At 42.4% G+C, this 22,784-nt stretch overlaps 2 protein-coding genes across 2 annotated transcripts; both read left to right on the top strand.

Annotated features, from left to right (window-relative positions):
• The first annotated feature begins 251 nt into the window (after positions 1 to 251).
• JMJD7 (jumonji domain containing 7) lies at positions 252 to 8,465 on the top strand. The gene is made up of 8 exons (XM_030949733.1): positions 252 to 339; positions 910 to 1,063; positions 1,957 to 2,210; positions 2,669 to 2,725; positions 3,137 to 3,232; positions 5,501 to 5,577; positions 6,637 to 6,796; positions 7,294 to 8,465. The coding sequence occupies exons 1-8, from the start codon at positions 273 to 275 to the stop codon at positions 7,380 to 7,382; spliced, it is 954 nt and encodes a 317-aa protein (XP_030805593.1). The 5' UTR covers positions 252 to 272; the 3' UTR covers positions 7,383 to 8,465.
• LOC115904382 (acyl-coenzyme A thioesterase 1-like) lies at positions 8,462 to 13,160 on the top strand. The gene is made up of 3 exons (XM_030949732.1): positions 8,462 to 9,531; positions 10,843 to 11,045; positions 12,079 to 13,160. The coding sequence occupies exons 1-3, from the start codon at positions 8,844 to 8,846 to the stop codon at positions 12,679 to 12,681; spliced, it is 1,494 nt and encodes a 497-aa protein (XP_030805592.1). The 5' UTR covers positions 8,462 to 8,843; the 3' UTR covers positions 12,682 to 13,160.
• Positions 13,161 to 22,784: the final 9,624 nt, after the last annotated feature.

Consider the following 22,784-nt stretch of genomic DNA (forward strand, 5'->3'; position numbering starts at 1 on the left):
GAAAAGAATTAAAATTTCCTTTGGTTGTTTGGTTTTTTTGGTTGAGTTTTTTTTTTTTTTTTTTTTTTTTTTTTTTTTTGCACTGTGAGGCTCCCCCGGGAGCCGTTTTTAACTCTGTATCCATTTGTACTTCGTGTCTTAAACTGTTTCAATAAAAACGTGACCATTTGTTACCGAGCTGCGCGACTCAGTGGGGCACTGCGCCCACGGTTCGTTTTCCGGGGGAAGGGGCGGGAGCGGGCGGGGCCGGCTGCTGCGGGGCCGGGCCGTGCATGGCGGAGGGCGCGGCGCTGCGGGCTGTGAGGGGCTATCTGGCCGCCTTCCCGCGGGAGGCCCGCGGTGAGCTCCGGAGCGCGGAGAGGGGCGGGGGAGGCCGCGGTGACCCCGCCCGAGGCGGGCAGTGGTGCTGGGCCGGCCCCGCCGCCGCCCCGGGGCCCGGCCCGCCTGGTGCTGCCGCCTCGGCGGGCGGCAGCGCCGTGGGGCCATCAGCGGCACCCACTGTGCTGCCGGCGTGTGGTGGTTCCGAGGTCAAGGTGAAGCAGAAAGGCCCTGGCAAGAAGAAAGCGAAACTCGAGAAAACGGTCCTTCAATGGTTGTTTCTCTGTGTATAAAGTAGCAAAACAAAGCACTATTCCAGCTTCCAAAAAATCATCCTGTGGTATCACCTTTGTGTGGGAGGTGCACTTCCTATGGCACAGGCCCTCTGGCCCTTTATCCTCAGGCGCTGGCCTGAAGTTTCCATCTGGCTCTGAAAGCGCCCTGACACCCTCTGGGCTTTAGCAGAGGGATTCTGGATCCGTGGAAAGCACGGCTTGGTGTCAGCGTGGTGAGGCGCGTGAAGCCTGTGTGCTGGCAGGAGGCGCTTGTCCCGGGATGCTGAGTAACACTGTTTATCGTTTGCCTGCACAGAGCTGGGCTGGCCGGAGTCCGTGCCCTATCTTGATAGGCCTCCGTCCCCGCTGGAGTTCTATCGAGAGTGGGTGAGTCCGAATAAACCCTGCATAATCCGCAACGCCATCAGCCACTGGCCGGCTCTGAAGAAATGGACCTCAGCGTACCTCAGGTATGAGCGAGCTGTGGAGTAGGACTGGTGTTCAGTTTTGGGTGACCTCACGAAAAGCCCCTTGGTTAATCTATTTGTAAGTTTAGCCCAGACTCCTTCCTGGTTCTGGCTGAAGGTGCTCAGTCTTCCCAAGGTCAGGTGTGTCTTCCTTGCACACACACTGCCCTCCCAGTTCCGATGAAGCCACGAGTGTGGGTGTTGTGGCTGTGTGCAACCAACAGACTCAGGCTATTGAAACCCACACAGCTGGAGTGGGGTTGTAAAGCTCTAAGAACAGACTGACTTGTTTGTGACTGAGCACACCTTGTTTTCTTCAAAAAACTAAAGGATGAGCATTTTAACAATGACTGAAATTTTAACAAAAAGTCCTCTTTTAAGAGAGGATTTGTGGTTAGATCTAGTATCTGTGAGTCAGATTCTGTGGGGTTTTAAGGTAAATATCTCATGGAACTAAGAACTGTTAGCCTCATGCGGTGTATATCTATCAGTTTCTGTCCACCCCTTCTCCCTGCTCAGATGCTTTTGAACATGTGAACCCGTGGATTTGGCTGAGTTTAATGGCTACAATAATATCAAGCTCTGCCATGACTGGTGAAAAAAAGTGGCCAAAGAGGACCACTGCATGGAGGAAAAGGGAGATCCCTTGTGAACTGTCCTGTTAGGAGACAATTCAGAGAGGAAAAAGAAACTAGAGTTGCCTTGACTGCAGGGAGCAGTTGGAGCAGAATGCCGGAGTCCTTAGCACATAGCAGAAAATCTGATCTAGAGACGCCCATCCATGGAATGACAGGCATCTTATTTTTGCTGCCCTTGAAGCATGTTTTTAAAATAACCAGTATGTAATATAAGAGCTAATTGCAGGCCTGGGTATAAACCTTTGATTTGTTTTGCAGGGAGGTGGTAGGTCCCAAGGTGGTGAGCGTGGCAGTGACACCAAATGGTTATGCAGATGCAGTGTTTCAGGACCGTTTTGTTATGCCAGAGGAGCGCCAAATGCCTTTCATGGACTTTTTGGACATTGTGGAGAAGAAAGTGACCTCTCCCAATGTATTCTATGTGCAGAAGCAGTGTTCAAACCTCACTGAGGAGTTCCCTGAACTTGTCTGTGATGTGCAGCCTGACATACCATGGATGAGCGAGGCACTGGGTAAACCCTCAATTTCTCTCATATTCAGTAAATATTTTGCATGGAGCTTTAAAACAATCACACACATTTAAAACAATTCGCTACACGGTGAATACTTGTTCTCTTTCTGAATGCCACAGCTCAGTTTGGTTTCATCCTCTTAGGAAGCAGAAGTGGTGAAATACCTAATAGGGTAATCCAAGTTTTGGGGTTGGATTACTCTGAAATCAGTATCTCTGTTGTGTAATGGGACCCTCACAGCTGAAAAGAGGTTGTGTAACACTTTACATTGAGTGGCTTTTCTTTGATCTAGAGTTATGTTTTGGCTTAGTGTTCACAGTGTAGAAGGAGGTTGCTGTTGTTCACAGAGTGCTATTTGCCATGAAATCTGTCATAGTTATGAAGGAAGTTATAGGACAGAATTAAAAAAAAAGGATGATTTGTTATTGTCATCATATTTCTTTTCTCTAACTATACAGGGAAGAAGCCTGATGCTGTGAATTTCTGGCTTGGGGAGTCAGCTGCTGTGACGTCTTGTATGTATCCTATGGCAGGGTAAATCTTCTGGTGATTTCATAACAGATTTGAGCTGGCTTGTTTTGAGTTAGTGGCTCAGGAGAATGGTGGGGTTTTTCTGACAGGGCAGTTCTATTTTAACATGCTTTTTTTTGCATTCTTTATTCTGCCTTTCTGCAGCCTCCTGCTGTGGTGTCTCTGGATGCATCTACCTGACATTGTGTCAGGCAAAGCACTGACAATTTGCTTCATTGAATGCATTTGCTACAGCATGATATTGTGACTTTCCACTGGCTGCAAGAGGAAGAAGCAGTCTGATAGTAATAGGGAAAGCTGTTAACTTTCAGTTTACTGTAGTTTCTGCTGCAGAGAAGTAAATAGCTATGCTATTCTGTCTTTCTCCTCATTTCTCTTTTTTTTCTCAATCCTAGTACATAAAGATCATTATGAGAACTTGTACTGTGTAGTATCTGGAGAGAAATATTTTCTGCTGCATCCACCAAGTGACCGTCCCTTCATCCCATATGGTACATCATTTTGCTGTGCAATGTGTCTGAAGGCTGGAAGGAGGACAGACTAAAACACTGAAAGATGTGAAAAAAGGAAGCAGTGGTAACATTTTGATGTTTATGCAGTGTTATGCTTTCAAGTGTGAACAGAAATCTCTTCTACTTCATGCTGCAGGTAGTTTGTAATACAAATGTTATTCTGAAGCCAGGTTTTCCAGTCCAGTAAAGTAATGAGCTCACTGGTTCACATCTTGAGTCCGGTGTCCAGTTCTGGGCCACTCACTTCAGGTAGGACATTTAGATACTGAAGCGAGGCCAGAGACGGACATTAAAGCTGGTGAAGGTTCCAGAGGGTAACTCCTATGAGGAGCAGCTGAGGGAGCACGGTTTTTTTAGCCTGGAGAAAAGGAGACTCAGGGGGGAGCTTATGACTCTCTAGAACTCATGGAAAGGAGGTTGTACCCAGATAGGGGTCAGGATCTTTTGCCAGGCAACCAGTGACAGAGGGAGAGGTAATGGTCTCAAGCTGTCCCCAGGGGAGGTTTAGATTTGACACTGGGAGGAAATTCTCCACATAAATGTGATTAGATATTGAAATGGAGTGCCCAGGGGAGTGGTGAAGTCATGTGCCTGGAGGTGACTTAGGAAAGAGTGGATGTGGCACTTAGTGCCATGGTTTAGTTGACAAGGTGATGTTCAGTCATAGCTCGGACTTGATGATCTCAGGTGATCTCAGATCTCATCTCTCGATGTCTTTGCCAACATAATTGATTCTGTGATACTCGTGGCAGTCTCTTCAGCTTTAGAATATTTAAATTAAGTATATTGGCAGTGTTGTAGCATGTCATCTTTGATTTTTTACAGGTTTGGATTCTGCCTACCTGCTTTTCTCTATTAAAAAAAAGGCCAGGAAACTAAAATATGACTTGTATTTTAATGAAATATTCAAGCTACTAAGTGAATCTCTGAAAACTGAGAAATGAGAAAAGAGATTCTTATGGCAGTGTTGCTTCACACTGCCTGATTTCTGTTTCTTTGTGTGGCTTTCCTATGTGCACAGCAGTAGTTACTGTTGCAGTGTCATTTAAAAGATGGACAGCTTAACTTTATACCTCATAAGACTTAATTATCCCATTCCTTGGCTTTCAAACCATCAGACTAAGTGAATGCAGAGTGCTCTATGATGAAAATATAATTTTGGCTAGATGTGTGCTGCTACAATATTTTATTTATACTGTTTTTATTTTGTTTACAACCATGAAGTCATAGAATCATAGAATGGTTTGGATTGGAATGGACCTTGAATATCATTGAGTCAGTGCCCCTGCCATTCAATAGACCAAATTACTCAAAGCTCCATCCAGCATGACCTTGAATACTTCCAGCGACAGGGCACCCACAACTTCTCTGGGCAACCTGTTCCAGTGCCTCATGATCCTCATTGTTAAAAAATTCTTCCTTATATATATAATCAAAATATACCCTGTCTCAGTTTGATACCATTAACCCTTGTCCTGGTCTTGGTAAAAAGTCCTTCTCTGTCTTTCTTATAAGCCCTTTTTAGGTACTGGAAGGCCACAGTGAGGTTTCCTCAGCCCCCTGTCTTCTCCAGGCTGAACAACCCCATCTCAGCCTTTCTTGGACAGGTGGTGTTGTATGTATGTGAATGTATGAAATATATGGGTGTTATAGGAGTCCTACTTTGTAAAACAAGTTATTGTTAAAGCATAGAACAGAGATAATACTTACACTTCATAGTGTGTAGTAAAAAGAGAATTCCATCTTTTTGAGCATTAGGTTAATTAATGGAGAGAAACTGTCTCAAGGGAGAACTTAGAAAACCATGTGTGCTGAAGCAATGAAAGAAAAGCAACCAGCAGTATCTGAAGCAATTGATGAGCCCTGTCAATTAAAATTAGAAATGAAAGACTGGCCACAAGTCACTAATAACTCTTGTGAGTGCTTCTTTGGTAGACTGACCTAAGATGAAACACCCAACTATAGAATGATGTGTAAGTCAGGGGTGCCTTTATGCCTTCTGAAAAGGAAAGAAAACAGTTACTGGGACAAAATAGGACTGGGATACAAATGGGCTTGGAGGAGAATCAGTATTATTCAGACTGACTACAAAAAAAACTATATTAAAAACTGGATAAAATTTGAAATGGAAAAAGAGAAGATAGTGAAAGTTGAAAGTGGTTTTGCCTTAATATTTCTTGATGAAAGTGTGACATGCACTGCTGTTAGGTTCTCTGAATTGTCATTTAATTCTTTCTCTGGTTCCAGAGCTCTATCAGCCAGCAACCTACCACCTATCAGAAGATGGTTCATTTGAAATTGTGGATGAGACTACTGCAGAGAAGGTAAAAAGTTTATAGAGAATGCAGTTAATGCAGTAGGGAGAGTTTGGGGCATTGCTGAGCCCTCAAACTCAGCATATTGATTGATATTTAGAAATCCTTCATTACTGGAAAGAGAATGCCCAGATATTTCACTTGTATTTTACTAGTTGCAAAGGATATCCAGCTTCCAGAAAAATCTTTTACTGCACACCTGAAACGATAATATAATTAAGTGTTGCATTGCACCAGACTTTAATAGATCCACTAAAGAACTTTTGAATGCATTGACAATAAAGGAATTGATTTCATTATGCCTGAAATAGACCCCTCTACATTCACTTTCTTTTGGCTCTCTGCTCAGGTCCACAGTAGTATCCCTCAGTGCAACAGAACATACCTGTCTGAATTAATAAGTTGTATTTTCTTAGTAGCAGCAATATTTATTTGATTAGAATGTTTAGAGCTGGAAGCACTTTACAAATCTCAGTAGAATCTTAATCCCTTGCCTTTTGCCTCTGCAAAGTGTGAGTAATGTTCCAACAGAACTTGAACTGGGGCTTGTTCTCTGTTTCCAGAGTGGTGCCCGTGGAATCCCATTCCTGTAATTCAGAAAGGTTGGAATGCTGAAGTTTATAATTCTGTAGGGCAGAGAAAGAATTAATGTAGGCATGAGGGACTTCCCAGAAAGGAGGGATGTTTCAGCTGCTGGGAGTAAAAAGAGCCTAAGAAGAAGAAAGGAATTTCTAAAAAGAGTGCTGCAGATAAAGTATTCAAGTGCTGAATGTAGGGGGAACAAGAAACTTAAGGGGCTGGAGGTGTTTTGAAAGTATGCCACAAGACTCCAGTTTCATGGATGACATTTATTGCCTTTTATCTAAATAGAAATGCATCACCAAAGGAGGTACATCTTTGCGTCCTTGACCTATTCCCAATTGCATGTGGAAAGCTGTGTAGTTGTACATGTTTTGCTAGACAAAGTACATGTTTTGTAACCTAGTGAGTTTGATTATCAGTTGTTTTTCTGGAAGCTTGCTGGATTTTTTTCCAGGGTCAGTACCATACATACTCTTTTGCCTTTAGGTGCCCTGGATCCCTCTGGACCCCTTGAACCCTGATCTGGAACTGTATCCAGAGTATGCTCAGGCAAAGCCTTTGAAGTGTACAGTGAAAGCTGGTGAGATGTTATATCTACCTTCTCTCTGGTTCCATCATGTTCAGCAATCACATGGCTGTATTGCAGGTAAAATAGACAGTATTTATAGATACATTTTTGAACTGTGGTGGGTGTGCAAGTAGATATTCCACAGCAAAGCACCACTGGGAGCGAAAGTTCCTTTAAGGTTATTTGCCTCTCTGCAATCTTGACAGATCCCATGGGGCTGCCTCCTTGCAGCCTGTTTTGCTTATAATTCATAGCTTTGTTGACACAACATGGAAGACACTCTGTTTTCTTATGAGCTGAAATCTGTTCTGACCTAGTCTCTTACCTTGCTAATAAGGTTGTGTTTGTGTTACTGTTTCCCTGCACTTACCAAAAGTCTTGTCATCATTTTCTTTGTAGGATTTATCATAATCTCTCTAGCTCTTTTTTTTCTTCTCTCCGCAAGTGAATTCCACAATTTCAATCAGTGCTCATTTGGTACATGTGGAGGGAGTTTTGCAAGGTTTGAAGAAGTGATTTTTGTAAATCATTACACTCTAGCCTTAAAATGTATTTCCCTTTTCTTGTCTCCTCAGTGAATTATTGGTATGACATGGAATATGACATTAAGTACAGCTATTATCAACTACTAGATTGTCTCACAAAAGCTGTGAAAATGCTATAGCAAAGGTGGGAGACTCGAGCCTGTGATGTCTGTTTCTGATGTGATGCGATCATCAGCATCTGTGACTGGAATACAAACGTGATTCTCCCCAAAAGAACTGAACATTAAATTATGGTCAACAACGCATGCTGAACACATCACGGCTATTTTTCTTGATTTCAGAGTCCAGACCAATTGGCCAGATATTTTGGCTTGTAAGTAGAACTTTGATAATAGGATTTTTAGGCCTTTGCATGTTGCCTTGGTGATGGTGAACAAAATAAAATGTGAAGGGAGATAATCCAGGTTTTGAAAATCCCAAAATGGAAGCCCTGACTGTTTGTTTAGATCTACAGATTGTTTTCATTACAACCCAAGTGGACAAGGAAGGATCTGCTCTATGCATCAGGCTTCAACAGTCCAGTGTATGCATTCTGCTTAAGGCAAAAGTCTGTCCTGTTGTAATTCTTTAAGTTCAGTGGCTGTGGTGTCTTGATGGTGAGAAACTACAATTTCTGCAATAAATAGGTCAGTTTAAACCTTATTTCTGTAATTATTTACTTTTTTTTTCCAAACTAAACAATGGCTGAAGGACGTCTGGGAGGACATGCAAAAGTCAGTGTTGGCTATTTTCCAATAAAAAGCTACATGTTTTTAGTGCTGTTTTTTTTTCTTTTCACTGATGTATTTAAACATAACTGCATTCTCTTGCATCCTGAGGGATGATTTTAGAGTTGCTCTGCCATATCTGCAGTCAATCTGCGTATCATCTGTGGTCTCATGGCATGAGGTGTGATTCTGCAGCTTGTAAGCTGCAGATTGTTTCATTCCATTGCCATTAATTGCTGCTTAGAGCATGGTCAGGCAAGTTGTTTGAACCAGGAGCCTGGTTCAAACAGCCATAATTCCCATTTTTATTTCCACAGAATGGGATGGGACTACTCATGTGTCTGAGACCCCCAGGGTAGGACAAGAAGTCTCTTAAATACACAGACATTGCAAAAATGTAGTATTGTTGTTTATGAAAACCAAAAGCTGGTGTTTATTGTCAAATCTTCAAACAGATCCTTAGAAACATTTTTAATATGGGGGAAATTACTTATTGGGAAGGAAAAGAATAGTAATTGTTTGACTTTGTTTCTTTTGCTTTTTAAAAGAAACATAGTTATAGCATAAAGTTTCATTTTAACTTGTGGTGCTTGTCCAAAAATTGCAGAAAGCTCAAGAGGGATCAAGAGCAGGCTTTGTTTCGTGGTGAGACTAAGGTGTCATGCTGCTTAGGCTTTGCAGCTGATCTGTGTTTACTGTGCCCTGGCAAAGTCTCCCAAGCCTTCCAAATCTGGGATTTCCTCCAGCTGGGGTGCACGGCAGTTTCGATATCTCTTTTTCTGCTTTGGGGTTTTAAATTTAGTTTATCTCTGTAATCAAAAATAAAAGTATTCGCCAAGAGCAAGTGACAGCTTATGCCTGTGCAAGTGGCCGATGCCACCGTGCCACGCGAGCCGGAGAGTCTGGAGGGAGGCGTGCTCTGAACTACGGCTCCCAGCAGCCCCTGCCGGCCGGGTGAAGGAAGTGCTCGCGATGATTCCTCCTGGACTTCGAGCAGAGATTTTAATCCCGGGAAGGGACAGGTTGCTGAGGCTCGTGTCTCACGCAGTTCAGGCGGTCGGTGCCTCGCCCCAGGCAGGACCGCAGCTCTCCATCCAGACAGCCGGGATGGCGGTGCGTCTGTCCGTCCTGCCTTCCCCCCGGTGCCTGTTCGATGAGCCCGTGCAGATCCGTGTGGCCGGACTGCAGCCGCAGCAGGCGGTCACCCTCCGGGCCAGCCTGGTGGACGAGAGCGGGGAGCTTTTCCAATCCCACGCTCTCTACAGGGCTGGGAGCAGCGGGGAGCTGGACCTCAGCCGCTCCCCAGCGCTGGGGGGCAGCTATTTGGGAGTGGAGCCCATGGGGCTGCTCTGGGCTCTGCGGTCCAAAACGCCCTATAAGCGGCTGGCAAAGAGGAACGTCCTGACCCCTTTCTGTGTGGACTTGGAAGTGTACGAGGGCCATGGGGACACGAGCCGCTTGCTGGGAAAATGCACCAATGAACGATGGTTTTTAGGAGAGGGGGTGAAGAGGATTTCGGTCAGAGAAGGTCGTCTCAGAGCAACCCTCTTCCTCCCTCCTGGTGAGTTTAATTCCGTTCTGTTTTTCCAGGTATGTCTGATACCAGGTATTATGCCCCGTGGTCCCTGAATGCACTCAGCAACCCAGAGCAAAGCCTCAGCTAACACTTCCCTCAGCCTGTGCCTGGCGCAGGTACCTGGATCATCACAGCAGAGCAAACAGGAGCAGGTGTTGCCCAGGCTGGGCAGGGGTATGGTGGTGCAGAGGGTGCAGCAGTGGTAACACAAGGTGTCTCCTGGTTGTTCTAGTTGAGTGTCTTGACCTCTCTTGCAGTGAGAGCTTTGTCAAACGGTGTGTTTATTTCTTAGCTTTTCTGTTTAGCTGACAGGACAAAGAGGCCCCGGTCCTTGGCAGAGCTGTGATGTGTGGCAGCTCTGGCCGTGGGGTGAAGAATGACGAGGCATGTGGGGGCACTGGATTCAGGCTGCAGCCAGCCTAGGCTGAAGAACCATGCCCTCAGCAGCTCCTACAGATCTTCCTGCAGGTTCTGGACCTGTCTCTCTTTAGCTAAGGAAAAGCCAAAGAAAGAAGTCTCTTCCTGACTGGGCAGCTGGACTGCATGGGATACTTAGGGAGATGGGAGACAAATGGGAAAAGCAAGGTCTTTAATTAAACAGGTGCCATATTTTACAGCTCTGTACACAATGGATCCTGTGCAAAGCTGCTTTAAGCCTGAAGTGTTTCTTTTCCTTGAATGGCACTTAAACATGGCTGTCTTGCTTTGTAATTTACAAACAGTCCCTTGCAGCTGCAGCAGCACCACATCTTGTAAGGGAAATCTGGCTGTGAGAATGGGCAGACCAGCATCAGGAAAGGAAGGTCCTATTGCAGGAGATCTGAGGAGCTCAGGGCCAGTTACTCAGATCTTACTGAAGCCTGAATTGGCACAAGTCAGTTCCTGCATTTGTGAGTATTTCATAACCCCAGTATTTCATAACCCAAGTATTCCCTTCACGGCATGCCTGCTAGCATAGTGCCTAAGGAAGAGTCACTCCTGCAGTAATACTGTTTCTTCATTGATCCTCAATGGCCCGAGGACTTGTAGGCCAATGCCAGCTGAAATTCAGGATGAGAGAAGGATGTCCAACATGTGAACTTCCTATAATGAGTTCCTAAGAGAGAAAAGAAATGTGCAAATTCATGTCCTTACAGTTATTTTGTGTGTTCCTGAGGATGATACCTACCATGGAAAGCTTCAGAGGACGATTTTCTTCTGATATCTACTGTCCTGATGTGTGCTGAGGAGACACTACAAAAGGACACCCAGAGGAACTTTTCTTTCGGTTATATATACGCCCTCCTTTCATTGCAGGACCTGGCCCATTCCCTGGACTTATTGATTTGTATGGATCTGGAGGAGGTCTTATTGAATACAGAGCAAGTCTCCTGGCTAGCAGAGGCTTTGTGACTCTGGCTCTTGCTTACATGTCCTTTGAAGACATCCCTGCTATGCCAAAGATCCTTGAACTGAGCTATTTTGAGGAGGCTGTGAACTTTTTGCGTAAGCAGCAGCAGGTAAGAGACAAATTATGGTGCTCTTCCTGAAACTATTTTCCAGTTTGCTAATTGGTTCCTAAACTAGAAGTATTAAATTGCTTAAGCAGGAAACATTAATTTTGTACTAGTTTTGCATATCTTAAGATTTTAGAAGGGAAAAAAAAATCCATTGGCTTTTTTACTGTTTCTGAGATATTACAGGCTTTTGATTCTGAGCGAGTTTTGCGGGACAGTAATAAAACACTCTAACAACAGAATCCTTCACAGTTGTAGCACTGGAGGTATGACATATCTTAAGAAGCTGAGGCTGTATTTGAACAAGTGTGTGGGACAAGAAAGACACTTTATGGCAATTTATCATCATACTTAACCTAAAAGTGACCAAGAGAAATTAAGTAGCATTTAAATTTTTAATGGAATGTGTATTTGTTTTGCAAAGTTATTTGCTTTCTATCACATGGACACCAGGATTGTAGGCAGTGTGAGAGCAGAATTCAGCCTTGCTTCTTTGTCTTGTTCCTCAGAGAGCTCTGAAACATCTAGAATTCAGTGTGAAGGGCCTTCACTAGAAATAAGTTGATTTAAACAGGTTTTGGCCTCACTTAGCCCCAGGTGTAATGAACATTATGTCTTCCAAGACAAAACAGAAAATAACAGGTCAGCTGTAGGAGAGAAGAAACTGCAATGAAGAAATTCAATGCAAGAAAACCCAGGAAAAAGTGGCCTGGAGAGAGGAGCAGTAAAAGACACTGTACTGAGAGCAGGCTGAGCTAGGATGTGGAGGGAACAAGGACAATTTGTCTATACAGGTCACCAGGAGGCAAGTGTGTTACGGGAGGAGAAATGCTGAGGAGCTGTAGAATTCAAAGTCACTCTTTTGGAGGCTCAGCAGAGGGATAGATGAAGGAGTAATATAACCTGAACAGAGAGAGGGAAGGGGCAAAATGTAAGTGGTCATAGTTGGATGAGTGAGAAAGCAGAACTGGAGAGGTTATGTCAGCTCAGGAAATAAAGAGTACTTAATATTACTGTTTTCATAATTCTGTTTCAGGTGAAAGATACTGGCATTGGTGTTTTGGGCTTGTCTAAAGGAGGAGATCTAGCCCTTTCCATGGCCACATTTCTACCTGGCATCAAGGCAGCTGTCAGCATATCTGGAAGTAGTTTTAATTCCTTCATTCCCCTGAAGGGGGATGGCTTCACTATTCCTGTCCACCCATATGACTTGGGGAGGATGAAGATCAGTGATGAGTCTGGAATAGTAGATTTTTCAGATGTCTTAGACGATCACATGGACCCAGCAACTTGGGATTGTCGCATTCCTGTGGAGATGTCCTTAGCCAAGTTCCTCTTCCTGTCTGGGCTGGATGACATGAACTGGAAAAGTGACCTCTATTGCCAGGATGCTGTTCAGCGCCTTCAGCAGCACAACCGGGAAGTGGAGTTTTACTCCTATGCTGGAGCAGGGCACCTCCTGGAGCCACCATACTTGCCTCTGTGCAAAGTTTCAATCCACAAGGTGCTTGGGATGTTGGTGCATTGGGGAGGGCAGTGGAGAGAGCATGCTAAAGCCCAAGAAGATGCGTGGCGCAGGATACAGGCCTTTTTCTGGCAACATTTGATGGACTCAGTCATCCCTAAGAGCAAGCTGTAGTGGAAACTGTCACAGATGCTGGCCAGGGATGATATTTCAGCACTCACTGGATCTTGGAAACTCACCAGTAGTTTCCTGGACTGCCTTCCTCTAAACCCCACTGTTGCATAGTTGTTTATTTTCATTCCCCAAATAATTTCCTATTTTTTAGTTGAATTTCAGTTGACTTCTGACCCCAGCTTCACAGTAGATTGGCACCATCTGTGCTGTAGTCTAAAAACAACCCAGCATCCCATCATCTAAATCACATTTGTGCTGAGCTATCTTTGCCCTCAATCTGCCACCATCTCCTTTCATAAGAGGAAATACTCTTACAGGAGGAGCTATCCATTGAATGGTTTAGTCTTGCACCTTTAACTAACATAGATATAAACAGCAATTTTGTTGGACAACACTGTAGTGCACTCATCTTTCTTCCTGGTATATTGTTTTCTCCCATTTAATAGTAAAAAGGTTGCAGTAGTTCTGATCTCAGCTAAGGGAAGAGGCACTCTTCTGGCTTAATCTGAAGTGCAGTGATAACATTTTTTTTTCTGGTACTTCAAAACCCAGAAGTGAATCTTACCCAGGTTACCCTGGGTATATCTCCTGCTGACTCCATATCAATTCCATATTAGGGTAAAGTTTTCGCTGCACTACTCAGTGAGTGCAATGTGTAGTGTGTCTGTGTGTGCACAGTTTGCTTGAGATTATCTAAATGAAGCCTTCAACCATCTGTGCACCTGCCAATACATTAGGGAACAATCCTGGTGTGGCCACAAGCTGTTCCTTCACTCGATTGAAGAGGTCATGAGCAAAAGTCCTTGCCTCCTGTTGGGAAGACAAGTGATGAAGTCTGTGGTTTTGCACAGTGTTCAAGATGGGGGTGATACAGATGTGCCAAGTACTTGCTCTCATATGGTGAAAGTTAGTTTGTCTCCATTTTGGGGGGAACAGTAAAGCCACTGCTGCTGAGTTCCCAGGAGCCCAGTGGGGTGGGCTGCCTCAGTTGTCCTGCACTATAGCAGACAGCTGTGGGCTCAGCGACAGCTAAGAATTGCCACTCTTCAAGAGAGGACTGACCTCACCTTCTGGGAAGAATGGGCATTTTCTTACCCTTTACCAGCATCCAAACCTGCCAAGGGGGGCTGTAATCTACCTTGTGCATTTGTGGGATAGTGGCTAACAGCAGCTACATATCAAATGGCCCCAGTGGAGCAGATTCTCCCTCCTGGAGCAGTCAAGACTCACACCCTGGCAGCAGAAGCAAGCAGGAGCTGGAAGTCTCTGCATTGCACTGAGGTAGAAAAATCTTGCCTTTGACAGTGTAGTCCCTGGTTTGCAGTTCCTGCTAAGACAAAAGCCCTGTAGGAGCCTGGATCCTGCTGAGGGGGGAATCATGCCCTTAGTTTTCTTGCTTCAGGGAGGCAATGGTCACTCAAAATGAGCACATTGGGTCTCAGAGGGGTGGGGACTCTCTCATGCAGCATATTCAGCACAGACTGTCCCTTCAAGTACTTCTGGCTTTCCTGAAACCCCTGTTCCTCAGACTGGTAGATGGGTACCACCTAGCTGAAGGTGTGAGTAGTTAGAGTGGGGACATCTCCCTCTTGCTCACCCATACTGGTCATCCATCAAGTTTTATGCTGTTGCCTCTTACTTGATTTCTGTTTGTCCCTTGTATGCCTATGCCTATGTCCTGCATGGACTTTGGTTGTTCCAGATGTTTAGTGAGTGGGTGGGACCTGGCAGCAGAGTAACATATAATAGCAAGGATAGTCAAACACATTTAAGGAGTTCCATCTGAGTAAGGGACATTGTCTTTTCCCTAATTTTTCTGTTTTATTGAAGCATTCAGAAAATCCTGGGCTGCTGATCCACATTTTCCTCAGGCTTTAGGCTTTAGGCTGCGAGCTTCTCTGTGGTATGAGTAATTCAGTTCTTTTATTTTTACTGAACACAGTGGGGTTTATACAAAGCAGTGTTTCCAGCCTGTGGGATAACTCACATTTATTTTAATCCCTTCTGAAGGGAAACTAAGCTTTCCCAGCCTTCAATGAGCAGTTTACACATCTATACTTTGATTTACAAAATTGTGACCTTCCAAGAAAATACATTATTTATAGGAAACTACCATTACAAATAAAAATGCTTTCCATCAGTAAATCAACAGTGTGGTCAGTGATGCTTTCATCCAGTTTTTATGTTGTCACATTTGGCAGTCATGTTCATGGAAAACAGTGTTCAAAATAGAGGATGAAGGGAGCTGACTGGTGACTCCATTGATGACAACAGCACATAGGACCTCTTTCTTTTTTAGCTCTGGAATGACAGCTTTGCTACCCACTTAAGGGCCCTTTATCACTTGGATGACATCTGACAAGAAAGACTGAAAAAGCTGATGTAGCTGAGCAGCTCTGTGCCACGTACAGGAAAATATTCAAGGTGACTCAGTTGCACTGAGAATACTTTTAAAATTAAACTCAAAATTGAAACTTATCTTCAGGAAATAGGAGCTGGAAACTGATGTCAGACCAACGCAAAATAACTGGAAATGGCTTAATCTCAGTAACACACTTCTGCCTGTTCTTAAGAATGTTCTTCAGCACTTTGCTGAAGATTTTGACTACTTAATATTTCTTCTGCTGAAGAGATGGTTTAGACCAGTAGGGCTTAGATCACAGATTTTTTTCAAGACAATATTCTACTAATTGCAGGCTGTTGAGTCAGAGTGCTTCATATAGTCTCTCCAGACCTGCTGAATACAGACAACATTATTCAAGAACAATGTGAAATTATTATTTAATTAAAGATAATAGACCTTTAGCTGAAAGAGATCCTCTGCCAAGCACAACTGATAAATCTAATAGAAATTAGATGGGAAACTCTGTTCTTGTAATCTGCTTAATTGAAAAGTGCTTCAGATAAAATAGAGTATCAAAGGACTAGCTTGAACTGAAGGATCTTGTCTTTATTCTTAGTCACCCACTGTTTAGCTCTGCACTACATTTCTATTTTGAGAATAAGAAAAGCTTGTGTCAAGCCTCTTAAGAACTGAGAATATCCCCACATGTAAGCTGCTAGGAACAAGTTTACTATAAGGGAACAGTATGTCTTGCAATGCTTTTTAGGGTAGGATGATTTCCTTAGCTATCATGGAATCAGGCAACAATGGAGAGTGCTGATTTACCCAATACATTCTTAAGATTTTCCGTCTTAGCACTGAAGACTGACCCTGAAGCATTTTGATACACATATGGTATAATTTGAAGGAAACTGCAGAATGAAAGTAGACAAAAGGCCTTTATTAGCAAAAAGTGAACCACAGGTGCAGAGGAGGTGAAACATCTTTCTGAGAAAGTGGCTGTCTCTGCAAAAGTAAGTGGGTACTTGAGGTTTCAATGGAATTTTAATAAGGATTATGCCAAGCAAAGAGATTTCAATGCAAATGTGCTTCTCTAAGCCTTGAGCTACTTCAGGTGAAGCAGTGTCTCTGGGTGGCTTCTGCAACTGAGGTTGTTTCATGGCCACAGAACAGGAGTGAAGTGAAAGATGAGAATATATGTTGTGTGGTGTAATTTTGGAGTAATTTTTCTCCATTTCTGGTTTATATTCCCTGTGTGTATTTGAAAGTCTAAAGATTTAGTTTTTTTTTAATTCAAAGCTTAGTCAGTTCTGTAATACATTACTAGATCATTTGTAATCAAGCTGAGGGATAAGACCAGTGTTTAATGACAAAATTCAAATAGTAATTTTTTTAATATATTTTGCTAAAAAAAATTATAATTCTACCATTTCATTAAAAAAAACCTACTATGCTGCAGTTTTTAGTGCTATGTACATATTATTCAGAAATGGAATCTGATCCAAATGTAGTATTAAGCACAGAGAAAGTGATGCTTTGTTTAAGTTTGGGAAGAAGAAAGATTAATATTTCCAATGAACTAGTGCTCCTTGCAGCATTTACTGTGAAATATCCCTGCTATTTTTCATTGTTGAGGACAAAAATTAGAAATTCTGAGTCTTAAAAAATTGTGCAAAATTTGCGTAAAACCTAAAAATGTCTGTACCTGACTCTGGATAGTACTTAGAGAAAAATTAGTAAATGAATTACATTCTATTTGTTTAGGATTGTATCTGTTCAATTACCTAAGCTGCTGAACTTTCAATATTTTGTGTTTAGACTGGGAATTTATGTTTTCATTGAAATCTCTTCAGTAAAAGGTGTGGTTTTATGTTTTTTTTAACTCTTAAAAGAGTACTTAAAAACTCTTGCTGCACAGAGGGACAGTCATGCATTTTTTCTGGTTAGTGATCTAAGAGGTAATCCTGTGGAAAACAAAACAGAACAAAAAGAAGATTAAAATGTTCTGCTGGATCAAAGAAGGAAACAGTAGGAACATGTATGGGGTTATCAGGAGAAGCAGGGGTGAGCCATACCGTGCCAAGATAAGAAAGAAACTAGTACAGTTTTTAGTTATGTCTGTAACAACTAGTCCAGCTGATTGTAAATCATGAATCCATTTCTGTATCCAGTGAAGTGAGTGCTTGGTGGCTCATTGTGTGCTGCCCCTGTTTGCAGTGGATCTGGTCCTGAAGGAGTGAGGTATTTGACAGTAGAGAGAAAATTGTGGAATATGAATGTCAGATAACAGATAAGCTGGATAGATAGTTCAAAGGAAATGTCCTGTATAGGAACAGAGCATGTGTATATCTCTGCTTTCATCTAGAAGAGGAAGTTCTAATGCACTGCTATCATTTTAATATGCTATGAATTCAGCAAGGTAGTTTTGAATCAAGAATCCTGTGCTATCTACATGAGTCTGTCCCTGGACAGTGTCACTCTGATATCCTCAAACATCCAGCACTAATTCAAAATGGATTATTTTTGGCTGGACAGTGCTCTGACTCCAGCCATTCTCCCATCTCTGGGTTATTTCAGATCAGAGATATGTCATCTTGACACAGGAAAACTACTTTGGTACCTAATACATCACTACTGTTGTAGTGGAAGAAAAGGAAGTCAGTGGTCTGTACTTTTTGGTGGAAATATCATCAAATCACTAAACAGCTCAGCACTTACTGCTTCCATGGCAGTCTGTATACCACTCCCTGTAAAGCTGAGACCTCCTAGGCTCTATTTAGTTCAGCACTATGCTGGGGTAATTCTGCTCTTTCAGGCCTTCTGGGGAATATTGTTCTTTCTATGGCTGCTTTCCCTCACCTGAGGATATAAAGTCTGCTTCCTTTTTTTTTCCTCTATCTTTAACAGTTTTGCTTCTGTCCCACTGACCATGAACCAGGCCATTCCAATTACAGGGCACCCAAAATCAAAGTTGTAACCCAGCTAGACAAATAAAAAACTAACCAAAATAGAGGTATAAATTGTACATAAATTATGCATACAAAGAAAAGAAAGATAGTGTGCATTCAAGGAGTATCAGTTGTTAAATTTCTCCCCCTCATCAAGGGAAGTATGTGAGTGTGTGGGCATATATAAATGTCTGTTGGAAAGGAGGTGAGGAATGGGGAGTGAAAAGCAAAGAAAAACCAAATGATTATGGGTCACTTCCAAGTAGAGATATATGATTTAAAAATTCTGTTTTGTAATAACTTGGGGGTTTTCTTTCTTTCTATTTTTTTTTTCTCTGTAGAATGTAGGTTCTCCAGCAGAAATCTCCTTCTGGCAGAAGACAGACATGTGCAAGTGAAAGTACCATGGCTCATGTCCACCATGATGGTTTCACTGTGCAGTGCTGCAGGTGAGTGTACGGTGAATCCTGCCTGCTCCAGGATTCCAGGGCTCTGCACAGTGCCCATTACTCAGCCACAGGGGGAATCCTAACACAGGACACAGGATCTACTTACAAACAAGTCACCGAAACCTGTGTTTTGTTTGCTTTCTCAACTAAGGGGTTTTGCAGTCAGTCATTATTAGTACACTTATTGTCTTGGGACATTGAGAACGAATGCTTTTATGGAGAAGTAATAAATGCTTTCCATTACTGTGGCTCTAGTGACAAGTTACAGAAATTTTCTCAAGCTCCCTCACGTTGAGGTCAATGTAGAAACAGAGGAACAAATTTTATTTATTTTAACTCTTGTTGATTCCATTCAGATTTTCCAGTCACTCATCAGACTTGCAAATAATGTAGTTTTTTGTTCTCTAATTGCTAGAGAGTTCTGATGTAAGAAATAGGTTTTGTCCCACTGGCGAGAAGATTAGCATTTAGTTGAGTAACTCTGTTTTATCCTCTTAAGGACTAGTGTTAAAAGTCTCCTTGAAATAACCATTAACCTAAAAGCTGGAGTTCTCCATGGGGTTTAGAAGGCTGAAGCTCATGCTTTGGCTTTGCCTGAGAAGGTTCTCCCATTTCCCAGATTTGTGTTCTGGTCAGCAGGTTGTTGTTTATTGGTATATTAGTGCTTATGGTGGGTTCAGGAAAGAGGCTTAAATTTTATTCCTCATTAGACCAATAGGTTTTGAAATCTTGTTTTTGTCATGAGATGAGAGCTTTATTTTACCAAGAATTACCTTTCACATAATATAAAGCAAAGTTATTAATTTGGTAATTAACTTCCTTAGGATATATGGCTTAAGCTGTGCTGTGTCTGTGTCTCCCTTGTTTTATCTAGAACACTGTGCCCAAAAGAGGAGGGAGGAAGACCAGATATAAACATAACCTTTTCTCTCTTTTTTTTTCCAGTTGTCTCTGGCTACTAAGGTGTGTTTTCTATAGCCTAAAAAATACTGTCCACTAGCAAAAGAGCTGCTTGGAAAAAGCCAAACCCATTCATCTCCTTACATGGCCTGAGAAAATGCTGTTGCTAATAGTTACCACCCAGTGAGAGTTCAGTCATACTCAGGCCAGAGCTGTCTCCTCTCTCTGCTTCGTTTGCTGCTTGTTCTATTTGCTTTCTGGTATTTTTATAATTTCTGTCTGCCTTATTAGCCTTATAACAGACACTACACAGAGGATGATGATGGGCTGAGGCAGGTAATACAACTCTGCCTTTCAAAATCACACATTTAAGAAAGATAGCTTTGAATTTTTAGGTAATTTGCTCCCAGTACTTGGCATGTGCAGGTTCTCCCTTCAGCTGGCTTGAGAGGAGAGTAGAAGTTTTTAAGACTGTTGTTATCCTTCTTCATTCATCTCAGTTCTCCACATAAGGCTATTTGGCTTTCCAGTGCTTTTGCTTTGCTTTTCTTCTCCCCGCAGAGGAACATAATTTTGCATTGTCAATGAACATCAGTCCAGATCTCAAAGGAATGCAATTTCCTGGGCTCTGGGGGGAATCCAGAAGTTAGTCTCATAAATCCTGTGTATACTCTGCAGCTCTTCCAGCTCCTAGCCAGGTTTGACAACAGGGTCATTTCATGTAGCACTCACGTAGTAAAACACATTGCTTTTGAGACCTCTGAGCAGGCTGTTCAGGGTAAATCAGTGTACATATGGTTGTTACTTGAGCAGTGCCTGTGCATGTCTAAGCTGCTTTCCTGCTACTCTGTCTGTAGAACAGTGCAGAATTCTCCTCATGTTCCTGGAGGACAGAGCCTCCTGCTACACCCAAAAAACAGAGAGTGATTTTTCTGAGGGTCACCACATGTACAGATCCCACAGTCAAGGGGATTCTAGACAGAATGTAACTCAATGTGTGAAATACAGCTCTTCTGGGAGCAGAGGAGTGTTTGTGGATGGTAAGGATGGTTTCTCCTGCTGTAGTCCCCAGTTCTCCAGTGCAAGATTCCATGTGGAGACAGTCAGGAATACTTTTATCTTTGCAAGATTTTTCTTGAAGGGTTTTAGGTTTTCACTGAAGAGTTGTGAAAACTGAAAGCATATTTAAGGATGTTTTCAATATTTTTATGCCTCTGAAAGTGGTAGCAGCACCCTCAGCTCTGTCTTCTGCAGTACCATAGAACAGCAGGCACTAGCAGGTACCTACTTCCACTTTCAGGCAAGAGCCGCAGACCAAACCAAAATTCTCTTCTGCAGTTGTCCCCAGACTACCAGAGGTCTGAGCTTCTGCAGTTTATCGCTTCGTGATCCTAGGTTTTATTCTCAACCTGTTTTAGTTTGTTTTCCTCCATTAGGTTTCCTGAATTCTGCTTTTCTTTCTTTCCTCTTGTCTGTCTTTAGAAGAATTCCAGCCTTATGTTGAGTTCTTATTCTCAACAAACTTTGCAAAATGAATTCTGTATCTCTTGTAATACAGGTGATCAGATTGTTGTGATGAGGTATGTTGAAAGGAAATTTATTAATGATCAGATCTCAGGTTTTCAGGTTTTTGTCTGATTGGTAACCTTTCAAACTACAACACACTTAGCACTGATATGGACTTTATTCCTTTGTTAATCCACTGACTATTTGGACTGCTGCTGCAACCTGAATCCATTCTGGGAGCAGACTGTATCAGAAAAGGAAGAGCCTGATATATTACTGCAAGAGAGAGGAGATTATATATTAGAAAGATTTAAAGATTGTATTTGCTTCAGGGCAGAAGGGCTTGCTCAATGCTTCTGGTAGCTCTTGAGCCCTTGTAGTGAAATGAGGAAGAAATGGCAGACCCAGAACAAACTCTTGTTGCAGAGGTGGATTCTATCTAAAAATAAAATAAAATATCTGGTATGTCTGGAATTGGGCTTTAAGAATATGGAGATGCAAATGCTGATATGACAAGGATTTCTATAGGGAAATATTACCTCTTTCATTAATATGTGGCTGTACATTTCTGTATGTAGATTAAGTTTGCAAGAGAAAAAGGATATATCCTTGCCAACTATGGATTTCCAATGTATCCTTGATTTACTTCCATAGTGCTAAAAGCATTAGTAATCCCTGAACATGGTCTGGATTTGTAAAGGTTTTCTGACAGTGGAATGCCTTCTGCTGTCTTAAGCTGGTCTTCTACTCCTGTCAGAGGAAAGGAAGGGTTTCTTCAGCAATATCTGTCTGTTATAAAGACTTCTCCTTTTAGCTCACTAGGTGGAGTCCTGAACACTGTCGCCAGGTATTTGACCATGAGATTATATGAGAAAAAATGGCACATATCCTGAAGGACCTCAGATTGTTATCAGTGGGATTTTACACATCTGCAAGTATTAGATGTAGTGATATCAAGTGATGTATAAAGTGATCAACATGTTACAGAAATGGATGCTAGATGAGTATAGATATTCATTTTTCCTCTTTCCATATTCTAGAATCATGGTTTACTGTATGGGTAAACATAACCTTCAGTGGCTAGTTGGGAGCTCTTGTTCTGCTATGCCATATCCTGAAGAAAATACAGTATGTCCTGGAAACTCTCATCAGAAACTGAGTGCAGGATGCTTTGGTTTGCTTTGGCAGGCAAGGATTTGAAAGGAAATATTATTTGGGTGTATAATGGTGGTTGAGGCTTTGGCAGAAAGATTGATGGTTTGTCTCCAGGTAGAGGTGTTGAGGGAACCTTTTAGCTGTTCATGCTGTCTATAGGCTCTCCCAAACAATGTATCTGAGCTCAGAGCAGCTGCCTTGCTGGCTCAGAGCACTCAAACCAGCTTGTTCCTGGTATGTGCCTGCTCCTGCCTTGCCGTGCATTTTGTATTGCCAGCAGTTCAAGACTTGATTTTGTGTCTTCAGTTCAAAAGTGCTGTGGGAGTACACACTGATGGAGGCACATGTGGCTGGGGTATATGGAAAGAACGGAGCATCACTAGGAGAGGGGATCCCAGCTTGCCTTTCAATGTGATTGCAGCCACACTAACCTTTTTACAGGTATTTCAAAATGCTGGGTAAGCAGTCATTGCACAGCTGAAGCCTGTATTGCTCAGGGAACGACATATCCATTTGACATACAGCTATTTTATTTAATGTGGCCAGATGGAAGAATCCTATTTAGATTCAGATTGCAGTGAATCGTAACACCAGTTTTTTTCAAGCAAGAAAAATGTTACCATAAATATACAAGCTTTACACTTGAGAAAACAGAAAGTTTTATCCTCAATATACAAAACTATGTAATAATTTATAATAATGCTTCCCAGCTGTAAAGAATATGTCTTTTATATATTTTTTTCAGTGTATACTGCAATTTTCTACTGCTGGCTAAGTGTGTATTTTACTTTCCAGTACATA

The sequence above is a fragment of the Camarhynchus parvulus genome, chromosome 5 (assembly GCF_901933205.1).
Source record: "Camarhynchus parvulus chromosome 5, STF_HiC, whole genome shotgun sequence".
Lineage (NCBI taxonomy): Eukaryota > Metazoa > Chordata > Aves > Passeriformes > Thraupidae > Camarhynchus > Camarhynchus parvulus.